General features: G+C 40.1%; 1 protein-coding gene across 1 annotated transcript; it reads right to left on the bottom strand.

Annotated features, from left to right (window-relative positions):
* Positions 1–242: 242 nt before the first annotated feature.
* Positions 243–27248, bottom strand: LOC308325051 (putative ferric-chelate reductase 1). Its single transcript, XM_080777436.1, has 6 exons — positions 27225–27248; positions 3401–3500; positions 2894–3100; positions 2460–2588; positions 1995–2109; positions 243–1216 (listed from the first exon to the last, which is right to left on the bottom strand). Exons 2-6 carry the CDS (start codon positions 3497–3499, stop codon positions 1146–1148), a joined length of 621 nt encoding a protein of 206 aa, XP_080633562.1. The 5' UTR covers position 3500; positions 27225–27248; the 3' UTR covers positions 243–1145.
* Between the last annotated feature and the right edge of the window lie 568 nt (positions 27249–27816).

Genomic DNA, 27816 nt, shown 5'->3' with positions numbered 1-27816 from the left:
GCCAAACCGGCTGACAAATGGTGTCACTGCATCAGTCACCTGTCTTCATCAGTCTCCAACATTCTCCTTTATGAGGCTGGGTTTGCTTTGTGGTCCAGCCAAAAAGTTCCTCAAGATTATATTGTTGAATAAAAATATTTCATACGATACTACAGTATATCATCAAAATATTCAAAAATTTAAAATGTAGGCTACTATGTAAAAAGCTAGTACAGTGCTACACTTATAAATCAGTACACTCATTGCTTGTTTCATGCTGTGTTTATTTCAGACACCACACAGACCACACATACTAGTACAGAAAGCATTACGCTAAATATCAATTGTGTAATCAAGAGAAGAATTATAATCAGTTTCCGACGTTCTAATAGTGATTCATTAATATTATTATTATTAAAAAGCTAAAGCCTTTGTCTCTTAGAAATAGAGCGTAACAGTGTTTTTCACCGGTGCTGGAGTCGGAAAGTAAAAATACCGTAATTTTCTCCATAGGCGTTTCAAATCATTATGTTAAGAGTTTTAAGAAAGGGATAATGCATGGCTAGATGGTCATGACCACCTAGCCATGCGTTATCCTGCTTATTACATGGCTATACTTAATACATTTACCCAAAACGCAACAAAACAAGGTATTTCCTTGCTTACGGTAATGAAAGTGTCGCGCTGGCCGTCTGCCCAGCTCAGCTGCAGCACAGTCGGAAAACAAGGAAGTTAGTTGCTCAAATAGAATCAAATTTCTGGTACGGCATCGTCTATTTCTCGCTTCAAAAACATTTTTGTGAGCAATCTTTTGCTCTAAATGCCATTGTATGTCTACATGGCTGTCATGTTGAATTCAGCAGTAAATCAAGCAGCACAGCAGGTGATTATGCATCATCGGTCTGTTAGAGCAGAGCGGTTTGTTATCCAAAAAGCCGCGTAATAAAGGATTAATAATACACTATTTGTAGCACAATTTATATTTTTGCAAACCTCAAAGTGCTAAATGTTGCCTCTGCTGAGGACCTAGCATAATGTTACAACAACCAGGACACATAGGAGAAAGTGACTTCTGACAGGCAGTGACAGCACACTGTTTGGCTCTATTCATCAGGGTTTAAAACATGGATGTGCGTGTGTTGAGTGAGAATGGTACTGAAGGACGTCTAGGCACCGGTAGGATCGGTCACAGTCATAAGGCCGCTCCTCAGGGCTGGTGTGAAGACGTCAAGGGAGACTGACGGTAGAACAAAACATTGGTAATACATCGATTCGCATTCAATTTGTACATTTTAACTATGAATATGTGTGCATCCATGAATTGAGTAGCATACTGTGTGTGTGTGTGTGTGTGTGTGTGTGTGTGTGTGTGTGTGTGTGTGTGTGTGTGTGTGTGTGTGTGTGTGTGTGTGTGTGTGTGTGTGTGTGTGTGTGTGTGTGTGTGTGTGTGTGTGAGAGAGAGACGTGTGTGTTTATTTAATTTTATTATACATTTGTATTTTCTGTTTTCTGTATCTGGAGAGACAGGGAGACCACTGTTCCTGATCAAACGCTAAATAGCAACCATCACAATTTAGAACTGTAACCCCTTAACAAAAACCCTGTCGTTTTAACCCAAATGATCACTTACACAACCTTTTAAATGTACTTTTTCTTTTTTACAGCTGGAAGAAGCTGCAGTCACTCAAAGTTAACACTATTTAGTAGGGATAGCAGTTTGAAATTGGCACCCCGTGACCGTAAAAGAATACTGCAGTAGAAAATGTTTCCCTGGCTTGCTTTACTCCCAACTACCACCATCCTCCCGAAGCCTCTCCTAGTAGTCCCATTTTCACCTATTAATATGGTCAAATTAGGTACGCCAGGTTGAAAGTTGTTCAAAATCACGACACATCGCCTGCAAAATTTCCGATACAGATCAAATAAGTTAAATAATAAGCGATATATCGGCCTGCCACTGGTGTTATGTAATACAGTCATTCTAGGGCTATTAGGTCTGTGAGATCTGTACTTACAGGCTTCAGCTGTCCCTGAGCCCAGGATGACATGCATCTTATCTTCTACATCCGGAATGTTGAACTCGCATGTGATCTTGTCCCCGTCCACAGAGCCACGGATCTCTGTCACACGCTATGATAAAGATAGATGGTCAACTGCTCAGCAACAATAAAGAGACAATATGACGTCAATGACGTCAATGCGTTTACAAAACGAACATTGAACTAAAGACAAAGTAAGTGTGTGTGTCTGTGTGGTGTGGGTTGATGATCTGCAGCTGTAGGTCATGGGACAAACAGACATTTTGTGCTGAAACAGACAGACAAACATACACACAAAGCTGTTCTTTGGAGCTGCTGCACCGCTCAAAAAGAAAATGTCAAAACGATTCAGTATAAAATCGGGTTCAAGTGCATTGGGGGAACCCCCTGGGACCCCTTCAATGATGACCCCTGAGAGGACCTGCTTTAACAGGAGCTTACCGTCTCTCTATCTGCAGGCTCTGGAGTGAGATTGTGCTCGCTGTCTTTCTTCTGTGTACGGAAGAAGAACGCGCCATTGTTCGCGTTGTTCTGAGCACATACAAACACTACGAATTCAGTGTTGTCCACCTTGTTCAATTCATCAAAACATTTAGAGACGTACAAATAGAGAGAGAGAGAGAGAGAGAGAGAGAGAGAGAGAGAGAACTAATGAATTACTGGACATTTTGAATTTGGCATCAGAGGTTGTTTGAATATTTCCTATGATGAAAGTAAAATCTTCAATGACATTAGTGGACGGTGTGTTATGTGTGTATCGTGTGTTACCATATATTTGGTAACACAAAATAATTTGATTGATTCAATTTTTATTCACATTTCAATACAAAAACTGCTACGAGGAAGAAACCAGAAAAGTACTAAGACTTGTTTACCTCGGTGTCCTCCAGGTCCCTAGTCAATCCCATGGCTATGAATCCAGTGGACTCCCCGCAGAGCTCGACAGTAAGGGTGGTAGGGCTAGTGGTGGTGTTGTGGACAATGGAGGCGAACATACAGTCAGAGTCCTTTGGATCACAGTCAGCTGGTGTCTCAATGCACAGTTTAGTCTCCCCACAGCCTGTACGGGTGATTTCGCTTACCTGGTGTACACACACACACACACACACACACACACATACACACATTATTTTACATTTTATTTCTGTTATTTACCATTATAGCGACACATTGTAGTTTATAGTCATTTTCGCAATCCCCCAAAATAATATTTGAACCTTGACAATCACTTGGAATTGTAGGAGTTAGTTATAGGAATTGTAGGAGTGTAACTTCAGGAATCTTTGGTGTAGCGATCTACGTACAGTATAACACTGAGCAATGTCTTTGGTCTTTCATAGTGTTGAGATTGGATGTCGGTTTGAATGGATGAATTATAATACCTCTACGCCAACGGCAAACGAAAGATGATGAGCTCCATGTATGCCTGGAGCCACGCAGATGATCGCCGTAGCAACCAACAGCATCAATTCTCTGGCCATTCTTAAGCAGTAGAGGGAGAGAAAGCAAATATGTTAATAGAAGGACATTATTTATTATTGGATCCCCATTACAGCTTTCACAAGGTGTTTGCTAGTCTTCCTATGGGGCACACTCTTCTGAGTGCAGATCTCCGCCAGGCGACATTTGTGGCATCCTGATCTGGGTGTACTGTAAGTGAAATCACCTTTGGCTCAATGTGTGAGCCAAAGTTGTGGCCGATCAGACGCGGCATTCATGACTTGTGGCATGTTGTATTGCAAAACCAGCCACCTATATTGCCAAAGCAGCACAAACATGACGCAAAGCTCCACCAGTCAGTAAAGCAGACGGGTCAGGTTTTAATTGGCCAAGAAGGACAAAATGTTGGACTGACTGAATCATAAACTGCAATCCCCCGGGTTAGACCGAACAGAAGTTTCCTGTTCAGCGGCAACAACGACGCGACGCGCAGAAGGAATTCTACACTTCTGGTCAGATGAAGGAGGAGCCACATTGCCTTTAGAGCTCCCTATAGTGTCGCCAACACCTGCTGCTAGCATCATCCCAACTGACTGTCTCTAAGCCCCCAAGAGACAGTGCAGGGGGCAGTAGCATAGCATGCAACGTAAAACTCTGACAATCAGCCAATAGGTTGTGTTGGCCAATCCGCCTGAGTTATGCCAGACAAACAGAGATTACAGATTCTGTGAATTATTGGGACTAATCAACTAACAAATGTTAGAACTATCTTTCATATGATATCATTTTCAACATTTCATGAACACCTTATTAAACCAAATTTGAACACATCAGGTTTACTGTAAAATAAAAAATAAAATAAACATTTAGCTGAGTACATACAGAAAGGCTTTCTTAGTTAAATTGCTTGTTACTTTTAGAGTGCATTAACAAATAAAATAAAAACATAAGGAGCTATCAAAACATAATTCACACAAACTAATATTAGACAAATCTTCGGTCAACTTACCTGTGTGTTAAGGTCTATCCTATAGTGAATAATGAATTACCCTTTGGTTGTTCCACTCTACCTATCTGTGTTTAATTCATGTAGATTTGATACATTTATATTGTTGTCAAGTGGGCGGAGTGTTTTGTGTGAGTGTGAACTGACTATCTAACAAAGATCACACTCATTCAAAAATATTGCTTTTTCATGCACTTCTCCTTCCGGCTCTCAGTGACTTTAGTACATTCCATCAGACTTCCGGCTCCGCGTTTCCTCTCGGATGTGTCACCCTTCCCTCTTCATAAACTGGCAGTTTGATTGATGGTACATTTAAGTCAAACTTTCTCAATGAACCAGCTCTTGTCAATTGGCCTGATTATTCTAACTAGTGTACAACAATAATAAAGGAATATACTTAATGGAGAATTTACATTTTGTGCCCAAAGCACACCAATGTGCAAGTCAAAATGCTCAAGGAACACCGGTATTCCTATCCAGGCAAAATATCCTCTATAACTGTTTAATTTTTAATTACCGGTACTAATGACAATTAAAAAGTGTGTCCAATTTGCTGCTGTATTGGGGAAAAAGTACTGATCTAGTCAAAATAATAACTTTGTATAGTACATATTGCAACAATAATGTGAGGTTTTCACCGGACTTAACCACACACCATGTGTGGCTCCGCATACCGCTTGGTAAACATTGCTCTAGAACACGTTTCCTTGTTATGGAATGGATGCTTCAAACATGGAAGCTAGGTGTGACATTTCCCCTTCCTTCTGACCTATTATTAACAATATTGGCACAAGTAGCAGGAAATTGTATGTAGTTTTTGGGTCGAATGCCATACAGGTTGCACTGAGATGATTCAGGGAAAAGGAGTCAAGGTTGTCCTAAAACAATGTAGGTTCATCCATCGCCTTTAGCTCAGCTGTCATGATTCGTCTGCAGGTTGTTTGACGACAGACTACTGTACAGGGTTTGATGAAGGCCGGGACTTTCTGGCCTGTTGAGAACTCTAGTTTTCGCTGGCTGCCAGGCGCGGCTGCACTAATATCTTTTATCTGTCTATAGCGTTTGAATGGACAGGTATCGGTCAAAAGGGAGACATCGAAGAGGAAGTATGGATGGGGAGGGATCAACATATGGAATGTCAGAACCTGTTCTGGCATTTCATATGGGCTTCCATATGGGCGTAATTGCGACAGCAGATCACATTTACTATGACATTAGGGGCTCCATTTTCGTCACCGGTAAACCCCTTATCCCTAAACTTCTTTGCCTTTTTAAACTGTTTTGCTAACATTTTTGAATAGTTAAAATGGCCAGTCTACAAGCTCACAATGTGTCAATGTAAATTGGCTAGTTGAACTATTCAAAAAAGTGTTTCAAAAAGTGGTATAGCGGTGACGAAAATGGAGCCCTAGGGGCTCAAATTTCGTCTCAGACTTTACCCACAGTGCGGCCCGCAATTCAGCCGCTGCCCGAAAATTACGAATATAGGAGCTTTCTCTGTCCCTTAATGGTATTTTCGTCCAGCGCCAACCGCTATCTTTTTTTGCCGACACCGGTATTTGCGCCTAGAGGTGTGGTCATGGGCGTGTTGGCACGCTTTCCCTTAAATTGATATTTAGCAACGCAACACTCTTTCATGGACTATAGACCGTAAGGCTATGAAGCAATATAGCACTAACGGGCAACGGATAAGGGATCTATTAAAGGCAATGGCACGTGGACTGGTGATTGGTTAAATTTAGTTTAATTACTGTAACGCCCAAACCACACCTACGCATAATATAACGGATAACGGAGGTGTTTAAGGGATTTAGACAGGTAACCAAAATACCACACTGTTTGTTGACTCAAATATCAATTTGTGGGCTTGTTTTGTTTGCAGGTATACAAGTTTACAACATATAGAAAATGTACACAGGGACCTTATTTATCATGTTAATTTAACTCCCTATGAATTATTCTATATGATGTATTATGCACTATGCACAATATGCAGTGGTGTCATGCTCGTTGCTGCTGTTGTTCGGATACCGGCGATACTGGTATCTGGTACTCGGGCTGATACCACCCTCAAGTACTCGTACTCGGAACGGGCTCCGATACTCTGACCCGAATACCATCCAATTGACACTATGGCTGAACGAATGCAACGGGAGCTGACAAGTCTGACCCAACACCGCAGCAAATCGCCAAAAACAGCCGATCTACAAGCATACTGCACAACTGACAAGTATAGATCGGAGATCCATTTGCATGAGAAAAAGGGACTTACTCAACTAAAATAAAGAGTACTCGTATCGATACTCGGTATCGGCAAGGACTAAAAATTAAGTAGTTTGTACTCTTACTTGGTTTGAAAAAAATAGCATGGGGACAACTCTATTTGCACGGGTTACCACAGTGTGGGAGCAGAACGATAAAATTATGTGCATGTGCAGGTACTGCCTAGGTCCTAGAACCCCCCCCTTCCTTTAACAACAAATTCTATTTACAAATCAAAGGCACGGCCATGGGAAAGAGATTTGCACCATCTTATGCAAACATTTACATGAGCATATGGGAACAGACAGCACTAGAAAAATGCAGACTTAAACCGACACATTACTATAGATTTCTAGATGATATATTTGGAATATGGGAACATAGCCAAGAAGAATTCCAGGAATTTATTGATGTTTTAAATAGCCATCATAGATCCATAACGATAAAATATGTGACACACACAGAAAGGATTGACTTTCTTGATGTAACAATCTTCAAGGGCCCAAACTTTAACACAAATGGGAAACTAGACTTAAAAGTATTCTTTAAAGAAACAGACACTCACGCCCTATTACACAAAACGTCATTCCACCCGACACACTCTTACACAGGAATAGTCAAATCACAACTACTAAGATTCCATAGGATCTGCACGCAAAGAAGTGATTTCAAAATAGCTTGTAAAACTCTATTTAATGCTCTCAGACTAAGAGGATACACTAGGACCTTCCTCCGGAAAGCCCAAAATACCTTCTTAGAAATAAGAGTGCGAGATACAGGCCCCAAATTGGCTCTGATAACCAGTTATTCAACACAGAGCACACTAGCCAACAACAGAATAAAAAGGAATTTTGAGAACCGAAGGGACGATCTTCTAAAAGATTATAAAATTATATCGGCCTACAGAAAAAATAAAAACCTTAAAGATTATCTAGTACACAGCAAGCTAAAAGAAATCAACACACCAGCACGCCAGGGACCAGAATACTTCAAACCCAAACAATTAGTAAAAAATAGAACCACAAAACGCGTTTTAGAGATTAAACAACAAATAACAGCCAGAACCAGCAACTGCATTTATTTAATCACATGTGAAAAATGTGGTTTACAATATGTCGGAGAGACAGGTAAAACAATAGGTACTAGGCTGGGACGACACAGATACAATATTAACAATGCCAAAAAGACAACCACAAGATTGGTGCAACATTTCATGGCACACGGCATTGAAGCTCTAAAATGCGCTGGACTTCAACACAATCCTAACTGGACAGTAGGACAAAGACGTTTTAATGAAAAACAGTGGATTAAGAACCTCAACACGGATTTTCCTGGAGGCTTAAACATGCCTAAAATCAGATCTTGAACACTACAAAACTTAAACTCAGGAATAAACTGGAGAAATCTAAAAGTGATTGGATCAGACTTCCTTCGGATACATGGCGAATGCATTTATTCCTTGCATTGTCTTTTAATTTCCCCCCTAGATTCAAGCCTGCATAACTGGTTTACAGGCAGTGAGTGCGCCCCCTAGAGTCACGTTGTGTCAAGTACCCAAATCAAAAAAGCAACACAGCAGTATGGCTCCAGAGCTGTTCTGTTTGCACGCAGAAGAATTTGGCCTCCTCCTCCATCAAAGAAGAGGAGATTCGTCCAAAGTAAACCTTTTAATTTAGCTATTGCAGCGCAGTAAAGAGGTTGTCTGATTACTATTGTGTTTGTATGTCTAAAACATTATATTTTGTAATTGAATTAACAAATAAAAATTCAACAATACAAATGTTGAGCCTACAGTACATTTAAAATCAATTTAAAATGTATTTTGCACATATTAGTGTATCACAGTACAGTACAAATCGTATCAGATAATTAATTTATATTTCATAATTTGATACTTGATACACCCATGGGTCTTCAATGGAGGAGGAGACATAATATATGAACAAAATCATACCAAAGTATTTGAACTGTTTGTGTGCAAGTTGTGATATTTTTAACAATATTTTGGAACCTTTTCTAAAACTAAAATATACAGTTTGTCTCACATGACGTATATTTACACAAGAGCATGTTTTAGTATTTTGCAGATTAGAAGAACCTATACACTGTCGCCCTCTTGCAGATCAGAGGAATAAACATTGTAAGTGACCTACTCGTTGTGTTGTTTCATTGAGGTACAGTTCAGTCAGACAACTCACGAATAGATTTACCAATATTTATTACAGAATGAGTAACAAGTGTGCATATGATATTTGACTTGGCGTTCGGCTCTGCTGGATTTCTCACCAACATGAAACATTAAGAGCAGGGAGATAGATATACAATAAACCCCCCCATGGGGAGCATAAATAGCAGAGCTCACTGGTGGTGCTGGGAGAAAACATCACATACAACCAGGAACCATTTGCAGAGGAAGGCAGGAAGAGCATGCAGTCTAGTGAGCTTAAGTACCCCGCCCAATTGGTCAGCTGACTGCCGCATCGGCGAATGACGTGTGGGACTTGCACACACTTAATGCAGCATGTTAACCCCTTGAGTATAGTATGCACCTTTGAGCATGGCATGAACCCCCTCGAGTATGTCTGAATGAACTAACTCCGCGAGCTACGTCTCATTTATAAATCAGTACTCAATTTCTTTTTTTTATTGTCTGTTTACTTCAGAGACCAGACATAATCATGCAGAAATCTGTTGAGCTATTACCAGTTGTGTGTGTATTTGTGTAATCAAGAGAAGAATAAATATAATCAGTCCTTGTGGCTGTAAGAGAAGTTTTGAAATGAGAATACTATCCACCTGTTGGCTGTCCATCAGAGGACCTATTCTTACAGGAGGCCAATGTCTGACCATGTTTGACCACTACTGACCACACCTTCAATGTATTCTCTGCTCTCATGTGTGTATAAAGGAGAGCAATGGAGAGGGCTCAGGAGGCTTGCATGCGTGCAGTCTCCCTGGGCTGGTGATCCCTTGTATTAAAAAGTATCATTGTTTCATGCCACTCTCTGCCCTGTGTATTTCTTAATGACTCTGATTTGAGTTCTAAAAATATCTTTGACAATTATGGCGCTGTGTGAGCACGGTTTTTCCACTGTCCATCAGCATTCTCTTTTTCAGGATATAGCGCTGTAGATATGAATCTGAGTTGCTGATCGACAGGGATAACACCAAAACGGACTTTGGGGTAAGAGTGGTTTGACTCAATGTTTAATTTAGGGTTTTGTATTTTAAAGCTGTGTCGTTACAGATACAACCGTACAAGATCCTAGTATTCTTAAAAGGGTGACATTTCCCTTATCAATTGTATTGATGAATATGTTTTTGGCTATAAGGCCATGTGGTAGTATCCACTCCAAGGGTGACATTTCCCTTATCAATTGTATTGATAAATATGTTTTTGGCTATAAGGCCATGTGGTATTATCCACTCCAAGGGTGACATTTCCCTTATCAATTGTATTGATAAATATGTTTTTGGCTATAAGGCCATGTGGTTAATAATCCACTCTAGGTTAGAAGTCCTTTATCAGTATATCACTGGCATAAATAAGTAGGATAGAAGTCCTTTATCAGTATATCACTGGCATAAATAAGTAGGATAGAAGTCCTTTATCAGTATATCACTGGCATAAATAAGTAGGTTAGAAGTCCTTTATCGGTATATGACTGGTATAAATCAACTGAAGTCCATAGTTATGTTGCGCATATAATTGATATGCCGATGTAACATCTCGATCATTAAAACAGGGACAAAGGAAAATAGGCGTGATATTGAACTACACGTTTAAATAATCATCTTCACATTACAGACGATATAATTAATACGTTAGCAGTAATGTAAAGTGAATATAATTGCAGATGTCGGAGCTCGTAAAATAGAACAGGATCAAAATCGTTGTCCAGTAGCAAGCGGAAAATGAAGCCCGTATAGTTAGGCATTTATATAAATAAAATAAAAAACCAAATAAAATGTCAATGGGATGGAGCAAGTATAGGAATATCATACAAATAGCGTCCACTGAAATTCTCTGTCATTTCTCTCCGTGTGGGACCGACAAGCTCACCGGGGAGGTCAAAGGAGAATTGTGAGACAGCAAATTGTATGAGATTAATTCATAGGTTCTGTGCGTAAGACTCGAGCAGCTGAGTATGAATGTGCAATGTAGAATGTACACTTACATATGGATGAACGGAAATACTATTTTGTAAAAATCAATCATGATCCTATAGTATGGTTGTGGCATTTTGAACAAAATAGTATAAAGAATGTAGGCCTGGTAGTCAGCCAGGAATAGCACTTTCCATGGTGTCACCACAAAGAGAGAAGGGACAACAGTGTAACCTTGTTGGCATGTGTCAAGGAGGATAGCAGAGCAGTAGGTAGGAAATGGTTCAAATTCAAGTAGTCAAAGTAATTAACTAACAGCAACATGATTAACTAATTATTTTGGCCATATAGTATGCTATTAGTCTTATCATAAATGTGATGACAGTATAGCAATGTTCCAGTGTTATGGCTGGTTAGGAAAGGTGAAGCAAGGGAAAAATATATGTGTATGTGTATATATATATATATATGTATATATATATATATATGTATGTATGTATGTATGTATATATAGTATTCCATATAGAATAAGGTAATGTGTGTAACTATCATCATATTTTTACCTAGTCAAGACGGGAACCCCTGTGTGTTTTTCCTGGGAGATTTCCCGTTTTGTTTTGTTACTATACAGAATATATCATTGTGCATTTTTGAGAAATACTAGAAGGTCCTTAGGGAACCTAAAGTCAGATTTAGCTAAATGGACATTTGTCAGGATAGGCAGTGTAGAGATTCCTTCACCCCCATCCTCCATAGCAGCTGTCCTGAGTGGCCACACACCAGATGAGATGAGGCAAGCAAGGAGGATTTTTGGGTGAGTGTTAATGAGTCTAGTATTAAGTTCAGTGTTACAGTATTACAGGAGAAAGTTTCTAAAAATGTATTACGTAATCGCTATAGGTATACTCTGTAACAAGTGATTGTAGTAGAATTCAAACATGGGCTTACTTGAGTAAATTGATATTAGTTGTGGCTATATTTAAGAAACCTTTTCAATTTAGCAAATCAACAAGCTCACAAAAGTGTGCCCATGTAGGACAGATATTCCGACATGGCTAAAATGTATGAAGGGCTGAAGTATGTGGGTTGGGACTATTTAATTGAGCGCGAGACGCAGTCCCACCTAAATATACTAATAGGTCCATCCATTAGGGATAATGAAATTGGAATTGTGTTGGTCATATATAAACAAGCAGAAACTTGAGTTACCACATTGGAGTATTGAGTAATGGTATTATATGAACCTAAAGTGAAACGTGCGGAACTCTTACATGAGTCGTATTAGCAGAGTTGATTTACCAAACATAGAAATGAATAGTACTGTGTTTTTGCGTAACCTGTTTATTGTTGAACCACTGATAACACTACCTATCACATCGCACAGTTGCTAAAGAGAGGTCAATACAAGCCACATGCACAGTCAGTAGACTGTCATGCACTTGGATTTCTGAACAATATCTGCATGTGTTGGTTTGGGGCCCAACACGGCAGGAAATGGCAGGAAATGACATTTTGGGAACAAGGACATGTGAGTGACAGCGTGCACTCGGACAGATGAACAATGGACCATGGGCTTGATGAACTAATGATTGTTTTTTTCTTTTCATGTGATTGAACACTGAGCGTCTCGGGGGCGATGTGCGGTTGTGGTGGTGGTGTGTCGGTGATCTCACAATGAGTGGGTGAGTAAAAGTGGCTTATGAGCCAAGTGTGCTATTTCCGCTACGATACATGCCTAAATTAAGCAGTTTCGAAACACAGGTAACAAGACACTCTCCTTCAAGGGGGGGGGGTCATTGAGCTTGTGAGCTGAGGTGACCGTATAGTTTTATATACTGGTACTTCTGGTAGTAGGCCTACACTAGCTGACATTTGACATTTTTAGGGAATATACTTTTGATTCAATGTGGAGTATGTAGTGCTGGCTTGTAAATATGACCATACCATTTTCCTATAGTCAATAATCTAATCAGAAAATGGAATTAAAGTTTTAGGACTCACTAGTCTCATAGTGAATTGATCCTGATGTGAATAAATATCAAGGAACAGATAGTTTTAAAAGGCATAATGATTTCTTGAGAGGAACCAAAAATGTAGGGGCCTATATAAGATTACGCTCAAATCAGAAACCCCTACAGCCCAAAAGGGGATGTAATTTTGTGCAGAGTGGTCAATTGCCACTCAGATATAACATGCAAATAGTGGTCTGTAGTCAGAGGCAAGTTCGACTCTACAGATTGACTTAAGTATAGGTAGATTATTAATGCGTAAACGATATTGTACCCTTAAATAAAATAGATAATGTACAACGGTATAGAACATTAAGAGATATGTCATTTGTGGGATACGAAAGATTTAAAATCGTCTGCAGACTAGAGTATTCCTATTTAAGTGGCCTTGCCTAGAAGAGCCCATCTCCTGTTTCTGTAGCGTGAGGCAACTTGATGTATAGGTACACCCCCTGGACATGACACTAGTATGTCGCAGGGATTGAACCCCAGTCCAGCCCTTGATGCTGAGTGTCAAGCAGGGCGGCACTGGGTCCCATTTTTAGAATCTTTGATTGACCTGGCCGGGGGTCGAGCTGCGACCTCCCAGTCTCAGGGCGGTCAGCCGGACACTTTGTCCACAAGGCCACTGAGCTGGTCATTGTTTTAGTTTTTAGGTAACTGGTTTTAAATTACGTGAGAGGCTCATAGCATGACATCATGTCACTTAAGTAACAGGTGTCCGTGCTGGACACCCCGGTGATTCAGTCTGTAAGAGGGTACTCCTTATAAGTCAAAGGGATTTATGAGTCCCACTTCAACAACAAGGCATGTTTCTAGAAGTCACCTCAGGTGTTAGATTTAACAGTCGCTGTTGCATTGCAATCAGTCTGTGACTGTCATGTTTTCCCTATGGGAGAAACAATGGTCAGAATATTTTAATCTGATTTGTCTGTATTACTTGTAGCAACAAATGCCAGTAACGTCAATTTTGAAAGTGAGAGCTTCGTCCTTGTAAGTAGAGTAAACTTGCAAAATATCCCAAGAAGGGGTGTAAACAGTTGTCACTTCCAGCTTGCATCCTTGTGTTAGACAGGGACTTTTCTATGCCATAACAGAAGGCAGCAAGCATGCTGATCAGTTCATTGAGACACATACACATTTGTAGGATAAGCTATGAGGCTCAATTTGAATTGGGTGTCTAGCTGATCATATAATTTGTCCCAGGAGGCCAAAGGTTTAGTTATGGATAATATCACTTATATTATCTATATAGAAAGCAGTAAATCGCCATTTATGATGATGTACAATAGAACACCCCTCATTTCGCAGGTGTGGTTTTTGTATTCTCTACTTGCCAGTTGAACGTTATGTTTTTGTGCAAGTTACAAGTCATGTAAATACTAGCGTTATTATTTTATCAATGAGAACATTAGAAGTGCCACTTTCACAACCTACATGATCTGTGGCTTAGTCTCCTGCTGTGGCAAAGTCTCTTGGTGTCATTAACGGTGTCAATTTTGTCACCTTCATTGGCGCAGCTGGTGTCATGGCTCCCTGGAGGCCTCAAAATCAAGGCCCGGGGGCCAAATAAGGCCCATGAAGGATCTTTGGCCCGTAGCCCGTAGGATGATATTTAATTAGTATTAGAACTGGTCCTCTGGTATATTGCACGGACCACCATAATACTACAAGTCCCACAATGCACTGCGAGTGCAAAGTTACGTATCAAGGGCTCACAAGCGCAAGCATGCGTCTTCATTTCTCTCACTATTGATCAGCAGTGAAAGTATATCACTTGTGGTCAATTTTCAGCTACCCCTCTCCCCAAAGATGGGCCGTGTGTTGAAACACAGTCCGGCCCTCGACTTGTACCTCAATGTGTGAGGTTTTAATCTTGTAGACTTGTGGAGTCTTGTAGAGTTGATGATCAGTTCAAGTCTTGGGCTACATGGCGATTTGCATTCACTAACGCTGTTGTCACCAATTAATCCAATAAGCTGACGTTTACGCAGACAAGGGGGGTGGAGGTAATGCGGTTTTGGTAGTATTTTGTATTTTGGCCAGGTCTGATCTACGGGAGAGGACTTGCAGATCAGCTATTTCCAATAAGCGAGATTTAACAGTTAAAAACCCACCAAATCTACATTGTGTTTTGTTTTGTTGATTTTTCTGTATTTATTCCTAGATGTTATCTTTCCGATTTGTTGTTTTCTAGATAATGTGAGATGAGTTTATTTGAAGTTAGGGAAAGAATTATGTAAATTAACAGTATCGGCTTAACGGTAGTCCTAAATATGTTTTAACATCCCATTAAGGTGGGATGACCAGATCCTGGGCATGCCATTAGAGGCGGATAAGGCCGCACCTTTCCAGCATGTTGTATAATCTAGGAATGGCCCATTTTAGCTTATTAAAACTCGCTCAGAATTGAGTGCGTCGGTAGAAAGGACAGGATCTTTAGAAAAGCAGATCCCAACTACAGGGCCAGATACGTTTATGCATTATTGTGTATATATTATATATCCATTGAAAGAACAGGATTTTTAGAAATAGCAGATCCCAACTACAGGGCCAGATATGTATGTATTATTGTGTATATATCCATGGAGGGTCTTTCCTCACCAATGTGCTCAGTCTGAGTCATGCAGCTGTCAATCAAACAGCTGACTTGACTCCTTCACACTGTCATGTCAACTGATACTCTGAGGGCATTCCCAGAGTGGGAAATAAGGAGGAAGTTACAGTTAGTGGTAATAGGTTGGTGGTGTTTTAAATAGCTTGATAATATTATCCCTAGCGATTGTGAGCAGTTCTCTCTGTCTGAATCAGAAATAAATGCTCACAGGGGGGGAACGCATAGGCTAATTTAATTCATTGCATATGCTAGGTAATTTGATTAATTTGATAGGCAGTGGAACATTTAGATTTAATTCATTTTAAGTATTTGTAAGTAAATTGGAGTGATTAGTGAAATAATTCATCATGTTTGATTTATTTGTAGCTATGTACATGAGTAATTAGTAAACAGCAACATTAACTTGTCTCCATGGGGAGTTAGGTTTTGTTGGTGTCAATGGCACCTGGCCATTTATGCAGGCAACTTCAGTAAAAAGTAAGCTGAGTCTTGTGACTCAAGTACTGTCCTATTGGTTAGGCCACAGCTATGAGTGTGATCAAGGATGAATGACCCGGGTATGGTTGTGTGGTGTGTGTGATGTTTATTGAATAGGCTTATAAGTGTTAAAATGTAAAATGTATCACTATGTATATTGTATAACATGTTATCTTTAGGTAAAATTATTGTAATATAATGAAAATTGTTCTTTTCTACTTTCCAGGATGGAAGTCACTGTTAATTCAATTGTTCCAGGTGGCGAGGATGGCTGATGTACCGATCAGAGAGCCTATCCAAATGTGTGACAATTTTAATGACAATTATCTTTTTCCCCATTGTGCACGGCATGGTTAATATGGGAATATTGACTAACTCACTAAAATCTTAGATTAACGTGTCTAGGAAGAGTGTTGTGGTATTGGGATAAATAAATAAAAATGCAATTGCAGGAGGAAATTACAAGGGAAAAATTAGTATCTGTCTATAACACACTACGTCAACAAGGTAAGAAACCAATCCCACAAAAGAGACACGAATGTATTACAGATCTCAGACATTATTGAAATATTCGGATTGGCATACTGAACTAGAAGTATAGTGTAATAATCTGATGAAAGACTGTCATGATCAAGAGAGGTCTTAAATAATTAGGTATTACTAATTAGGTATAAACCTTAATTTATAGAACAAATGTTTAGTATAGGGTGTAGTGTTTGTTTTGTTTTTTCCAGCTCTGAAATCCAAAATATTAAGAGAAACATATCAGGAGATGTGTTTAAAAAAGGGGAAAACCCAAATGGAAACAAGGAGAAAGCAATCTGGGTTTGTATGTTGGGTAAATATACACATACATTGACATTAGTCCACTGTTTTATGAAAACAATTAATGTAAAATAAATAATAATAATGAAATGAATTCTGTATAACCACCTTTTTAATCATGGTGGAAATAATTCAAGTGAACAAATAATGTGCACAAGGTGCTTTTTCCCCTCTATAGTTCTGAGGAACCTGACAGATATAAATATGTCACATGGGCTAGTGACACCCATGCGTGAAGTCACATCATCATGTCCATCCTACAAGGCTCCCAAGGCCGAAGGCCCACTCACATTCAACCCCGGTCACCCCCCAGTGACAGATGTGAGGAGAGCCAGATAAAGAAGGAATGCTGTGCCAACCATGGGGAAAAAGACTAGATGCCATGAAGCTACAACTTGTGACACAACGAACATTTGTGTGGAGGAAAACCATGCAACCACTATACACTTGAAGTGCTGGCTATATGAAGTGATCGCTCACAAAAGACAAATCGAGGATCGTAGGATTGGAATTTTCGCCCAAGAGAATGGGTTTTCGCCCCTACCAGCCATCAGAAGTGTCCTGAGTGTAATAAAAAAAACAAGTGATCGTGTGACATTGAATACACTTGAATGTAAACCTTGCTCATTCCAGGATATAGTCCATATATGAAAGTCATCTTTTTGTAGTAAATTTGCATAGAGTATAGTATTTCATGTTCTTTGGTGTCAATTAATATTCATATTCATATAAATTAATATTTAGATTCATTGACAAAAAACTAAAAGGATGGAATGTAAGAGAAGTTTTGAAATGAGAATACTATCCACCTGTTGGCTGTCCATCAGAGGACCTATTCTTACAGGAGGCCAATGTCTGACCATGTTTGACCACTACTGACCACACCTTCAATGTATTCTCTGCTCTCATGTGTGTATAAAGGAGAGCAATGGAGAGGGCTCAGGAGGCTTGCATGCGTGCAGTCTCCCTGGGCTGGTGATCCCTTGTATTAAAAAGTATCATTGTTTCATGCCACTCTCTGCCCTGTGTATTTCTTAATGACTCTGATTTGAGTTCTAAAAATATCTTTGACATGGCACAAGGACGAAGGGAGAACACCATCCACCTACTGGCAATAATTCAGTATTGGATCCTTCCCAACAAAATGTGATAATATGTGCGCATGATGTCCCTGTTTTCATTCACGCATACTTAATTCTAAATTATGTTCTGTCATTAACATTGTCTAAGATTTTTTTATTCCCAATTTTTGAATTTCAATCAAAGGTTACAACTTTAAGTGTCTCGCTTAGAGAGAGAGAGAGAGAGAGAGAGAGAGATCAATATTATTATTTATTGTTTCTTTCTTAGAAATACAGCGTACCAGTCTTTTTCACCGCCCCGGAAGACAATTTCGGGGGTGGGACTGTGACGCTCTAGAGTCAACGTTTCAAATCTATATATTTTAAGAGTTTTAAAGAAGCTTTTTTTTAACCGCTTTCTTACTATAATCTGATGTTATTATATCCAACAACAAAAGTGAAAAACTATCCGCTCCAACCAGGCACGGCGGATTAATCGCTTGAGCAGGATTTATTTATTTGTTTCATAAAAAAGAACTGGAAAACGCAAAATAGCTGAAAGTACAAAATTCTAAACTGCCTCCCCCTGGCCAGCCGGGGCGACTGATGGAGGCGAAAGGAACTGGTTGGTGTTCCTTCCACGCACTACGTCCAACCAGGGAAACTCCCCCCTGTCAGGTGTAAAGGAGCAACTTGGACACTCAGGCATGAAGGGAGCACGAGTTAAGTCCGTTGCTCTCCCCAGGTTGGCGGAGGGTGTGTAGAGCCCAGGATCACAGTAGATGATTGGCACAGGGGTGAAAAATGGGTTACAAAATCGTGGGATAAAAAATATATATCACTCATTCTTGAGATGAGGGACAAAAGTGGAAAAAACATGTCCCACACATAAGAGCCTTATTTTATGTAAAAAATAAATTAATTCATAAAAATAAAAGCACTTGCAAAGTTAAGTGTAATACAGTTGTGTATTATTATGCCCTTAATTTCATTATAATTGTTTTCATATTCCATCTGAATTAGTTAAAAGCAGGCCCTGTACCCAAAAAGGCCTGTATTTAGCCTGTCCCCAGCAAGTGGCCACAATTTCAAACTGCCAAAAAAGTGTCTAATACTGTCACAATCACATAAATATACATACTAAATTAAAGTAGATTGTCAACAACATAGCAAATAATATACACAGTTAATTTAATTTATATTTTCTATTAAATATCTCATATCAAATGTTCGTCCCACGTCTCCGTCAACTCCGTCAGGTTTTTTTAAAAGTCTTAAATTAATCAGAAAATATTGTCGACAGATTTAGCCTGAAGACTCCTTTTCCAAGTCCCATTTATATTTGTTGCAACAGTGGAGTACCTGGTCTGACAAGCATTCAATTGTTTGATATTTTAAACAAACAATGTTGATAACAATGTGGTCACAGCTTTTACATGTCAACTCCGTCAGGACATTATTATGATCTTTGTTAAGAATTCCAAAATAATGTTTATTATTTTAGTTTAGGGGTTAGGTTTAGCTAACAAAATTAAGCAAAAACAAAATGGCTACATTGTACTAAAGAGGGTTAAGATGAAAACAAATGCCATTTTGTCAACTCCGTCAGACGTCAACTCCGTCAGATTTTGTGTCTGACGGAGTTGACGTGTATCTGACGGAGTTGACAAAAGTGTTCCTAAAACAATAAAATTATTGTTTTTGAATAATGGGCAGTATTCTAATTTGGCACACAGTTAGAGCATGCCTTAAGGAACATTTTTGGCTATGGGGCCATCACAGATTTGTCTCGTGGTGACCATGGCAGCCATATTACAAAAGAGCCGCCACCTGATGTTATTTTACAATAACTCAAGTTCTACACCACCTAGGATCTTGATTCTGGTGACTAATCATACATTTTCAAGGATGTGGGGTACATTGGTAATATTTAGATTTGTCCTGTGACCATGGCAGCCATTTTTTTTCTCCAAAATGGCCGCCACCTGCTGTTATTTTACAATAACTCAAGTTTTAGACCACCTAGGAACTTGATTTTGGCGACTAATCATACATTTTAAAAGATGAGAAATACAGTGGTAGTATTTAGATTTGTCCTGTGACCATGGCAGCCATTGTTTTTCAAAATGACCACCAACCTGCTGTTATTTTACCAATAACTCAAGTTTTAGACCACCAAGGATCTTGATTCTGGCGACTAATCATTACATTTTCAAGGATGAACTTTCTCTGGGAGAGGTAAGGGCTTATTTCAGGTGCAGGTTGAGTTTCTACTGACAGGACATTAAAAGGAGGTGGGCTTTCTGGCCTTTGACTTGCCCCTTTCAGGTACAGATGCACAGTTTGACTTCACTGGCCACTGCAGGGAACTGTGGGGGAGAAACTTTGGTCTCTTGACACCCCAATTAGGTTCAGGGTTTTTTTTGGTGGAGACTTGCCTTTCATGACATCTTTGCTGCAGCAGTTGATCTCCTTACTGCCAGTGGTGGCACACTCTGGGTCTCTGGGGCATTGTATCTTGGTGGCCTCCTGCCAGTGTTTCTCCATCCTTCTCCTGAGCTCTGTGTTCTGGGGCTCTGTTATAGTCAACTTACATTGTCTTGGCTGGAGATTGCTTTCCTGCAGGGTCCAGCCCAGTCTTTGTGCAGATGGCTGCTGGCCCACCTGGAGGCCCCAACCTCACTTCTTCGGTTGGTGTGATTAGGTGGGGTGGTCTTCCCCAATCAGGATGAGGGGTTTGACCCTTTCAAACGGCAGTCTGGCCAAGTGTCTGTATTTAGTTGTGAGTTTAGATACAGGATACGATTGCTCACCCAGCCCCAGGTGACATGAGGTGAAGGCTCCTTTGATTTGGTAACATTGCTTTGGTTGACATGCTGGGGACACAGAGAAAGACACTGATGCCTTCAGTGTCTGCACATCCTGCCTGATGGTCCTGAAGCCAAATCTTCTGTCTTCAGTCTTTCCCTCACTGTTCACTGCTCACTGTTCACCTCACCGAATTTAGCCCAAGGAGTTTGACCCCTAGTTTGGCCATAGACCCCCTAGTTTGGCCATAGACACTTGCCCAAATGTGCCGACATGTGCTGACCTCATCACATCTGTGATGATGGCTATGGCCGTTTTTAGCCAACGTAGTGTTTTTTGTGCAAAACTAATGCTTGGAATGGATCCAGAATCATGAAAAGCCCCTAGTTTGACATGCCACATGCTACTTAAAGCATAATGAAATTTAGAACATTTAGCCTTATATTGGTTGTTGATGGTACCCAACTTTCAGCAGCTGTCAAACATGCCCCTAGGGTGGTCAAATAGAAACCAATGTGGGATATGTTAGTAGACACCTTTACAAACATTGGTGAAGAAAATTCTTGGTAAGAAATGTATTCACAGATTTTATATTATTCTGATAATATTCCCTGAGTAAATTGGTAAAATAATAGCAGGTCCACCATTTTTGAAAATGTCTACCATCCATGGTCACAGGATAAATCTAAATAGTACAACTGTATTCCTCACCCTTGAAAATGTATGATTAGTCACCAGAATCAAGATCCTAGGTGGTGTAGAACTTGAGTTATTGGGAAATAACAGAAAGTTGGCGGCCATTTTGAAAAATGTCTACCATGGTCAGTGGTCACAGGACAAATCTAAATAGTACCAATGTATCCCACATCCTTGAAAATGTATGATTAGTCACCAGAATCAAGATCCTAGGTGGTGTAGAACTTGAGTTATTGGGAAATAACAGAAAGTTGGCGGCCATTTTGAAAAATGGCTGCCATGTTCACAGGGCAAATCTAAATAGTACCACTGTATTCCTCATCCTTGAAAATGTGGGATTAGTCACCAGAATCAAGATCCTAGGTGGTCTAGAACCTAAATCAGTTAAACTTGTCAACTCCGTCAGATGTTCGTCAACTCCGTCAGACGTTCGTCCCGTGATGTTTTTGTTAATTTCCAAAGAAATAGAAAATTTGCTGTCAAATCTTTTGTGCTTATGTATTGAAACACCAACTGAAATGATACGTAATGATGATTTCTTTTTTTTTTTACATGGTTTTCATGTTATAATATTGAAAATAAAGGTTGAAATGACGGTTTTGAGAAATTGGATATTTCATAATAGTGTGATATTGGAACAAAATAATATAAAAAGATTTGTATTACTTAACTTGATTACTGAAAGCCATTATAAGATAACTGAGGACTTTATATTATTGTTGAAATGATAAAATTCAATTAAAAGGGATTTTAGTGTGTCTGACGGAGTTGACATGAATCAGGTATTAAGTGCATAAATGTCCCATTTTAGAAAGAAATGTTATGCGAAAAACCTGTTCCTTCTCAAGATTGGTAGTTGAGACCTGTGTCTACAAATACATCTATTTGATTTGAATGTATCTTAAAAAAAAAAAAAATCCAGTTTGAAAAAGGTTTTGTCCCTTATCTCAAGAATGGGTGATATATAAAAAAAGAAAGTACAAAATTGTGTACATCCTTTTTGATAAATTCTCCCATAAATCATTGCCTTACCAATGCTTCCAACCAAAATGATCCTTGTTTGTTTTCAACTTTAGTTGTTGAGCTTTTATTATAGTGTTTAAATTGAAGTGTTATAGATTCTAACACTTCAATTTAAACACTATAATAAAGGCTCAATATTGAATATTGTAATTGATTGGTATAGTGATGTTCGACGATGACGATTGTGGATCTAGGATAGCAGAAACCCACTAATTAAATATTTCTCCATGCCATTGCAAATTAAACATGGATTTCACAAAACTAGACTAACTGCGTGCACTACAGACATGTAGTAAAAGAAGAAGAATAAACATTATTTAATAATAATACACTTTATTTATAACACTTTATATTTTTGCAAACCTCAACATGCTAAATGTGGCTTCTGCTGAGGATCTAACATCACTTTACAACAACCAGGACAGACGCCTAAGTCTACATTGATTGTTAAGACATTTAGACCTGAGTTAGATTCTACACATGCCTTCTAAATCCTGACAGTTTTCTGAAAAACCTCTGTTTCTATATGTCAGTCGTTCTCAAACATTTTCATGTCAAGGATCCCCAAAAATATATGTATTTGGCCGACAACCCCCATCTGAAAATATGTTGTTCCAGGGACCCACAGAAGCGAAGATATGAGTTCAAATCTATTTGCGCCACATTTTCACGATAGCTGAAGTACAACATAATGCGTAAAACGCCAAAAGGGGTTCCCGCGTCCTGAATGGGTTAAGACCTTTCAGTTGTTGATAATGCTTGGATGTGCATTGTGCATGTGTTGCATGAGACACTGTCCATGGTGCTGAAGGACGGGTTTTAAACATGGATGTGCATGTGTTGCATGAGACACTGTCCATTGTGCTGAAGGACGGGTTTTAAACATGGATGTGCATGTGTTGCGTGAGACACTGTCCATTGTGCTGAAGGACGGGTTTTAAACATGGATGTGCATGTGTTGCGTGAGACACTGTCCATGGTGCTGAAGGACGGGTTTTAAACATGGATGTGCATGTGTTGCGTGAGACACTGTCCATGGTGCTGAAGGACGGGTTTTAAACATGGATGTGTATGTGTTGCGTGAGACACTGTCCATGGTGCTGAAGGACGGGTTTTAAACATGGATGTGCATGTGTTGCGTGAGACGCTGTCCATGGTGCTGAAGGCCGGGTTTTAAACATGGATGTGCATGTGTTGTGTGAGACACTGTCCATGGTGCTGAAGGCCGGGTTTTAAACATGGATGTGCATGTGTTGCGTCACTTGCGTGAGACACTGTCCATGGTGCTGAAGGCCGGGTTTTAAACATGGATGTGCATGTGTTGTGTGAGACACTGTCCATGGTGCTGAAGGACTGGTTTTAAACATGGATGTGCATGTGTTGCGTGAGACACTGTCCATGGTGCTGAAGGACGGGTTTTAAACATGGATGTGCATGTGTTGCGTGAGACACTGTCCATGGTGCTGAAGGACGTCTAGGCGCTGGTAGGATCGGTCACGTCGATCAAACCACTGTCCAGGAGTGTGGCCATGCGGATAAGGTTTTCTGAAGGTAAAACAAAACAAAACGTATTGTTTGAACCCATCACTTACACAACCACCGCTGGAAGAAACTGCAGTCACTCAGAGTTAACACTATTAGTAGGAAATGGTAGTTTGAAATTGCACGGCGCCCATATGACCTTAAACTAAGAATACTGTAGAAGAATGTGTTCCTCTGGGTTGCGTTCCACTGTACATTACTCCCAACTACCAGCATGCCTTGTGCACCATCCTCCCAAAGCCTCTACTCCTCCTATAGTCACATTTTCATCTATGGCCAAATTAGGTATACGTCAGGTTGAACGTGGTTAAAAGTCAGGACACATCGGCTGCAAGACACCGATGCCATCAAAAATCCAAATAATCATATCATATCGGCCTGCCACCTGTGTTATGGAATACTTGAAATGCATTGAATAGCAGCCATTCTGGGGCTGTATAGGTCTATGTGAGATATATGCTTATATACCCATTCTGGGGCTGTATAGGTGTGAGATCTATATTTACAGCCATTCTGGGGCTGTATAGGTCTATGTGAGATATATGCTTATATACCCATTCTGGGGCTGTATAGGTGTGAGATCTATATTTACAGCCATTCTGGGGCTGTATAGGTGTGAGATCTATATTTACAGCCATTCTGGGGCTGTATAGGTGTGAGATCTATATTTACAGCCATTCTGGGGCTGTATAGGTCTGTGAGATCTATACTTACAGCCATTCTGGGGCTGTATAGGTCTGTGAGATCTATATTTACAGCCATTCTGGGGCTGTATAGGTCTGTGTGAGATCTATATTTACAGCCATTCTGGGGCTGTATAGGTCTGTGTGAGATCTATATTTACAGCCATTCTGGGGCTGTATAGGTCTGTGTGAGATCTATACTTACAGCCATTCTGGGGCTGTATAGGTCTGTGAGATCTGTACTTACCGCCGATGACCGTCCCTCTGCCCAGGACGACATGGACCATGTTATCATCCATCTCACCCCGAGGAACGTTGAACTCGCATGTGATCATGGCCCGGTTCACTTCCACAGTCCCACGGAGCTCGTTCACATTCTATGATAAAGGAAGATGGACAACTGTTCATCATCATTATTATTATTATTATTATTGTCACTAAATGGAGCAGGCCACTGTCACAGTACTTTAAAAGTTAGAAAGCTGTTCTCAAGCATTGTCATGTCAAGGACCCCTACATTGATTGAATAATTTGGCCATGAACACCCATGAAAATATATTGTGGCGCAGGGAAAAAAATAGTCTGGGAATAGTCGTAATATAAAAGTGTTTAAACCGATTGTCATCATGCTACATTTGCTAATTTTATTGGGGGACCCGGATGGGACCCCTTCAAGGACCCCCTGAGAAGCCCTGCTTTAACAGGACCTTACCTGCTTCATTGGAGTGAGACCGCCCCTGCTATCTCTCTTCATTGTACGGAAGAAGAACTCGCCATTCTTTTCGTTGTTCTGAGCACATACAAACACTAGAGCGTCCTACAGAGAGAGAGAGAGAGAGAGAGAGAGGTAATGAATAACTGGACTCTTCAGTGACTGTCTGTGTGGGCAAATATGTGTGTTGTGTGTGCGTGTGTTACCCTATTTGGCACCATAAATCCTACGGCTATGTATCCAACGGACATCCCACTTATTGTTATATCAAGGCTGGAAGGGCTAGTGCCGGTGTTGAGGACGATGGAGGTGAACAGACAGCCAGATGCCGTTGGCTCACAAATCCCTGGTCTTATAAGCTGCAACTGGTTTACTCTAAAGCACAGTCTAGTCTCCCCACAGCCTTCACTGCTTGGTGTGTTTACCTGGTACACACACACACACACACACACACACACACACACACACACACACACACACACACACACACACACACACACACACACGAGAATTTGTAATGACTGATACGTGAAAAGTGAGAAGTGTTCTATAGTATAGTTTGTTGATTACTTCTTGATGCAGTAATGGACTTTTTCGTTGGTATTGAATAGTTAAATTGTCACATCGCTGTCATCTGGGTACCCCCCCCCCCCCCCCCCCAGTGTTGAGGTAGGATGTCAGTTCGAATGGATGAATTCTAATAGTCCTACCTGTGAGTCAACGGCAAAAATATGTTCTTGTCCATGTATGCCTGGAGCCACGCAGATGATCGCCGTAGCAACCAACAACATCAATTCTCTGGCCATTCTTAAGCAATGGACGGTTAACATGGGTAAACAAAGATAAAGCAAATATGTTAATAGAAGGACATTTATTATTGGATCGGATCCCCATTACCGCTTTCACATGGTGTTTGCTAGTCTTCCTGGGGCACACGAAAGCAACAATAGAAACTAGAAGAGACAGCTCTTCTGAGTGCAGATCTCCGCCAGGCCGGGTCAGCGACATTTGTGGCATCCTTATATGGCTGTAAGTGAAATCACCTTTGGCTCAATGTGTCACGTGTGAGCCAACGTCGGGGCCGATCAGACGCGGCATTCATGACTTGTGGCATGTATTGCAAAACAATCACCCTCCTGAATTATATTGTACACTCAGCCACCTATATTGCCAAAGCAGCACAAACATAATGCAAAGCTCCGTCAGTCAGTAAAGGAGACGGGTCAGGTTTTAATTGGCCAAGAAGGACAACACAGTGCCTTTAGAGCCTCCTAATGTCGCCAACACCTCCTGCTAGTATCTCAGTAGCATATATGCCACTTGGACAGTGGACACAGGCCTGGTGGTCTGATCAGCCTCCGTCGGGTCTCCTGGAGGAGGGTGTCTGTTGCGAGACCCGAAACATCCAATGATTCCAGATAACAACACTAATGATTTGTCCAAGTTTATGCATCAGTAGATGTTTTATTTACTGATTGGGTTAGATGGTGCCTAAGTCATGCTCTGGACGTAAAACTCTGCCAAGCGGTGAAGCCGATGCGTCGTGTTGGCCAATCAGGGACTCCGGTGCCCACACTGCCCGAGTTATGCCAGACAAACATACTCTAGAGATTCTGTGAATTATGTAGAGATAGATTTTGTCACTCAAGACAGACTAGGACTAATCAACTAACACATGTTAGAATTATCTTTCATATCATATACATTTTAACATTTAATGAAAACCTTATTAATCCAAATTTGAAACCCATCAGGTTTACTGTAAAATAAACAATACAATACAAATGTAGCTGAGTACATATGGCCAGGAACACTTTCTTAGTTAAATTGCTTGTTACTTTTAGAGTGTATTAACAGATAAAATACAATAAAATAATAAGGAACTATCAAAACATAATTCACGCAAACTAATATTAGACAAATCTTCGGTCAACTTACCTGTGTGTTAAGGTCAGTGATCTATCCTGGTGAATAGTGAATTTCCCGTTGGTCTCTACCTATCTGTGTTTAATTCATGTATATTTGATACCTTTATATTGTTGTGTGGGCGGAGTGTTCATGTGTGAGTGTGATATGTCTTTTATTTCCCTGAACCGATTATCTAACAAAGGTCACAATCATTCAAAAATATTGTTTATACATGCACTTGTCCCTTCGGCTCTCATATAGTGCATTCCATCAGACTTCTGGCTCCAGTTTTTCTTCCCGGGTGAGTCAAAGGCCAGGTGTAGAACATTTCTGTTCCCTTCCCTCTTCATAATGATTGCCACTGGCAGTTTGATTGACGGTTCTCAGGCCTCATTCACATGTGTTTGATTGCAGGGTGGAATATACTTAATGGATCATAATTTACATTTTGTGCCCAAAGCACAACAAACTGTCAAGTCAAAATGCTCAAGGAACACAGGTATTCCTATACAGGCAAAATATCCTCTATAATTGTTTAATTTTTAATTACTAATTCCAATTGAAAAGTGTCTAATTTGCTGCTGTATTGGGAAATGAGTGCACCGAAAAGACTGATCTAGTC

This window comes from Protomyctophum bolini (genome assembly GCF_963924005.1).
Source record: "Protomyctophum bolini genome assembly, chromosome: 12".
NCBI classification, from domain to species: Eukaryota; Metazoa; Chordata; class Actinopteri; order Myctophiformes; family Myctophidae; genus Protomyctophum; species Protomyctophum bolini.
This window is presented reverse-complemented; position numbering and strand designations above follow the sequence as displayed.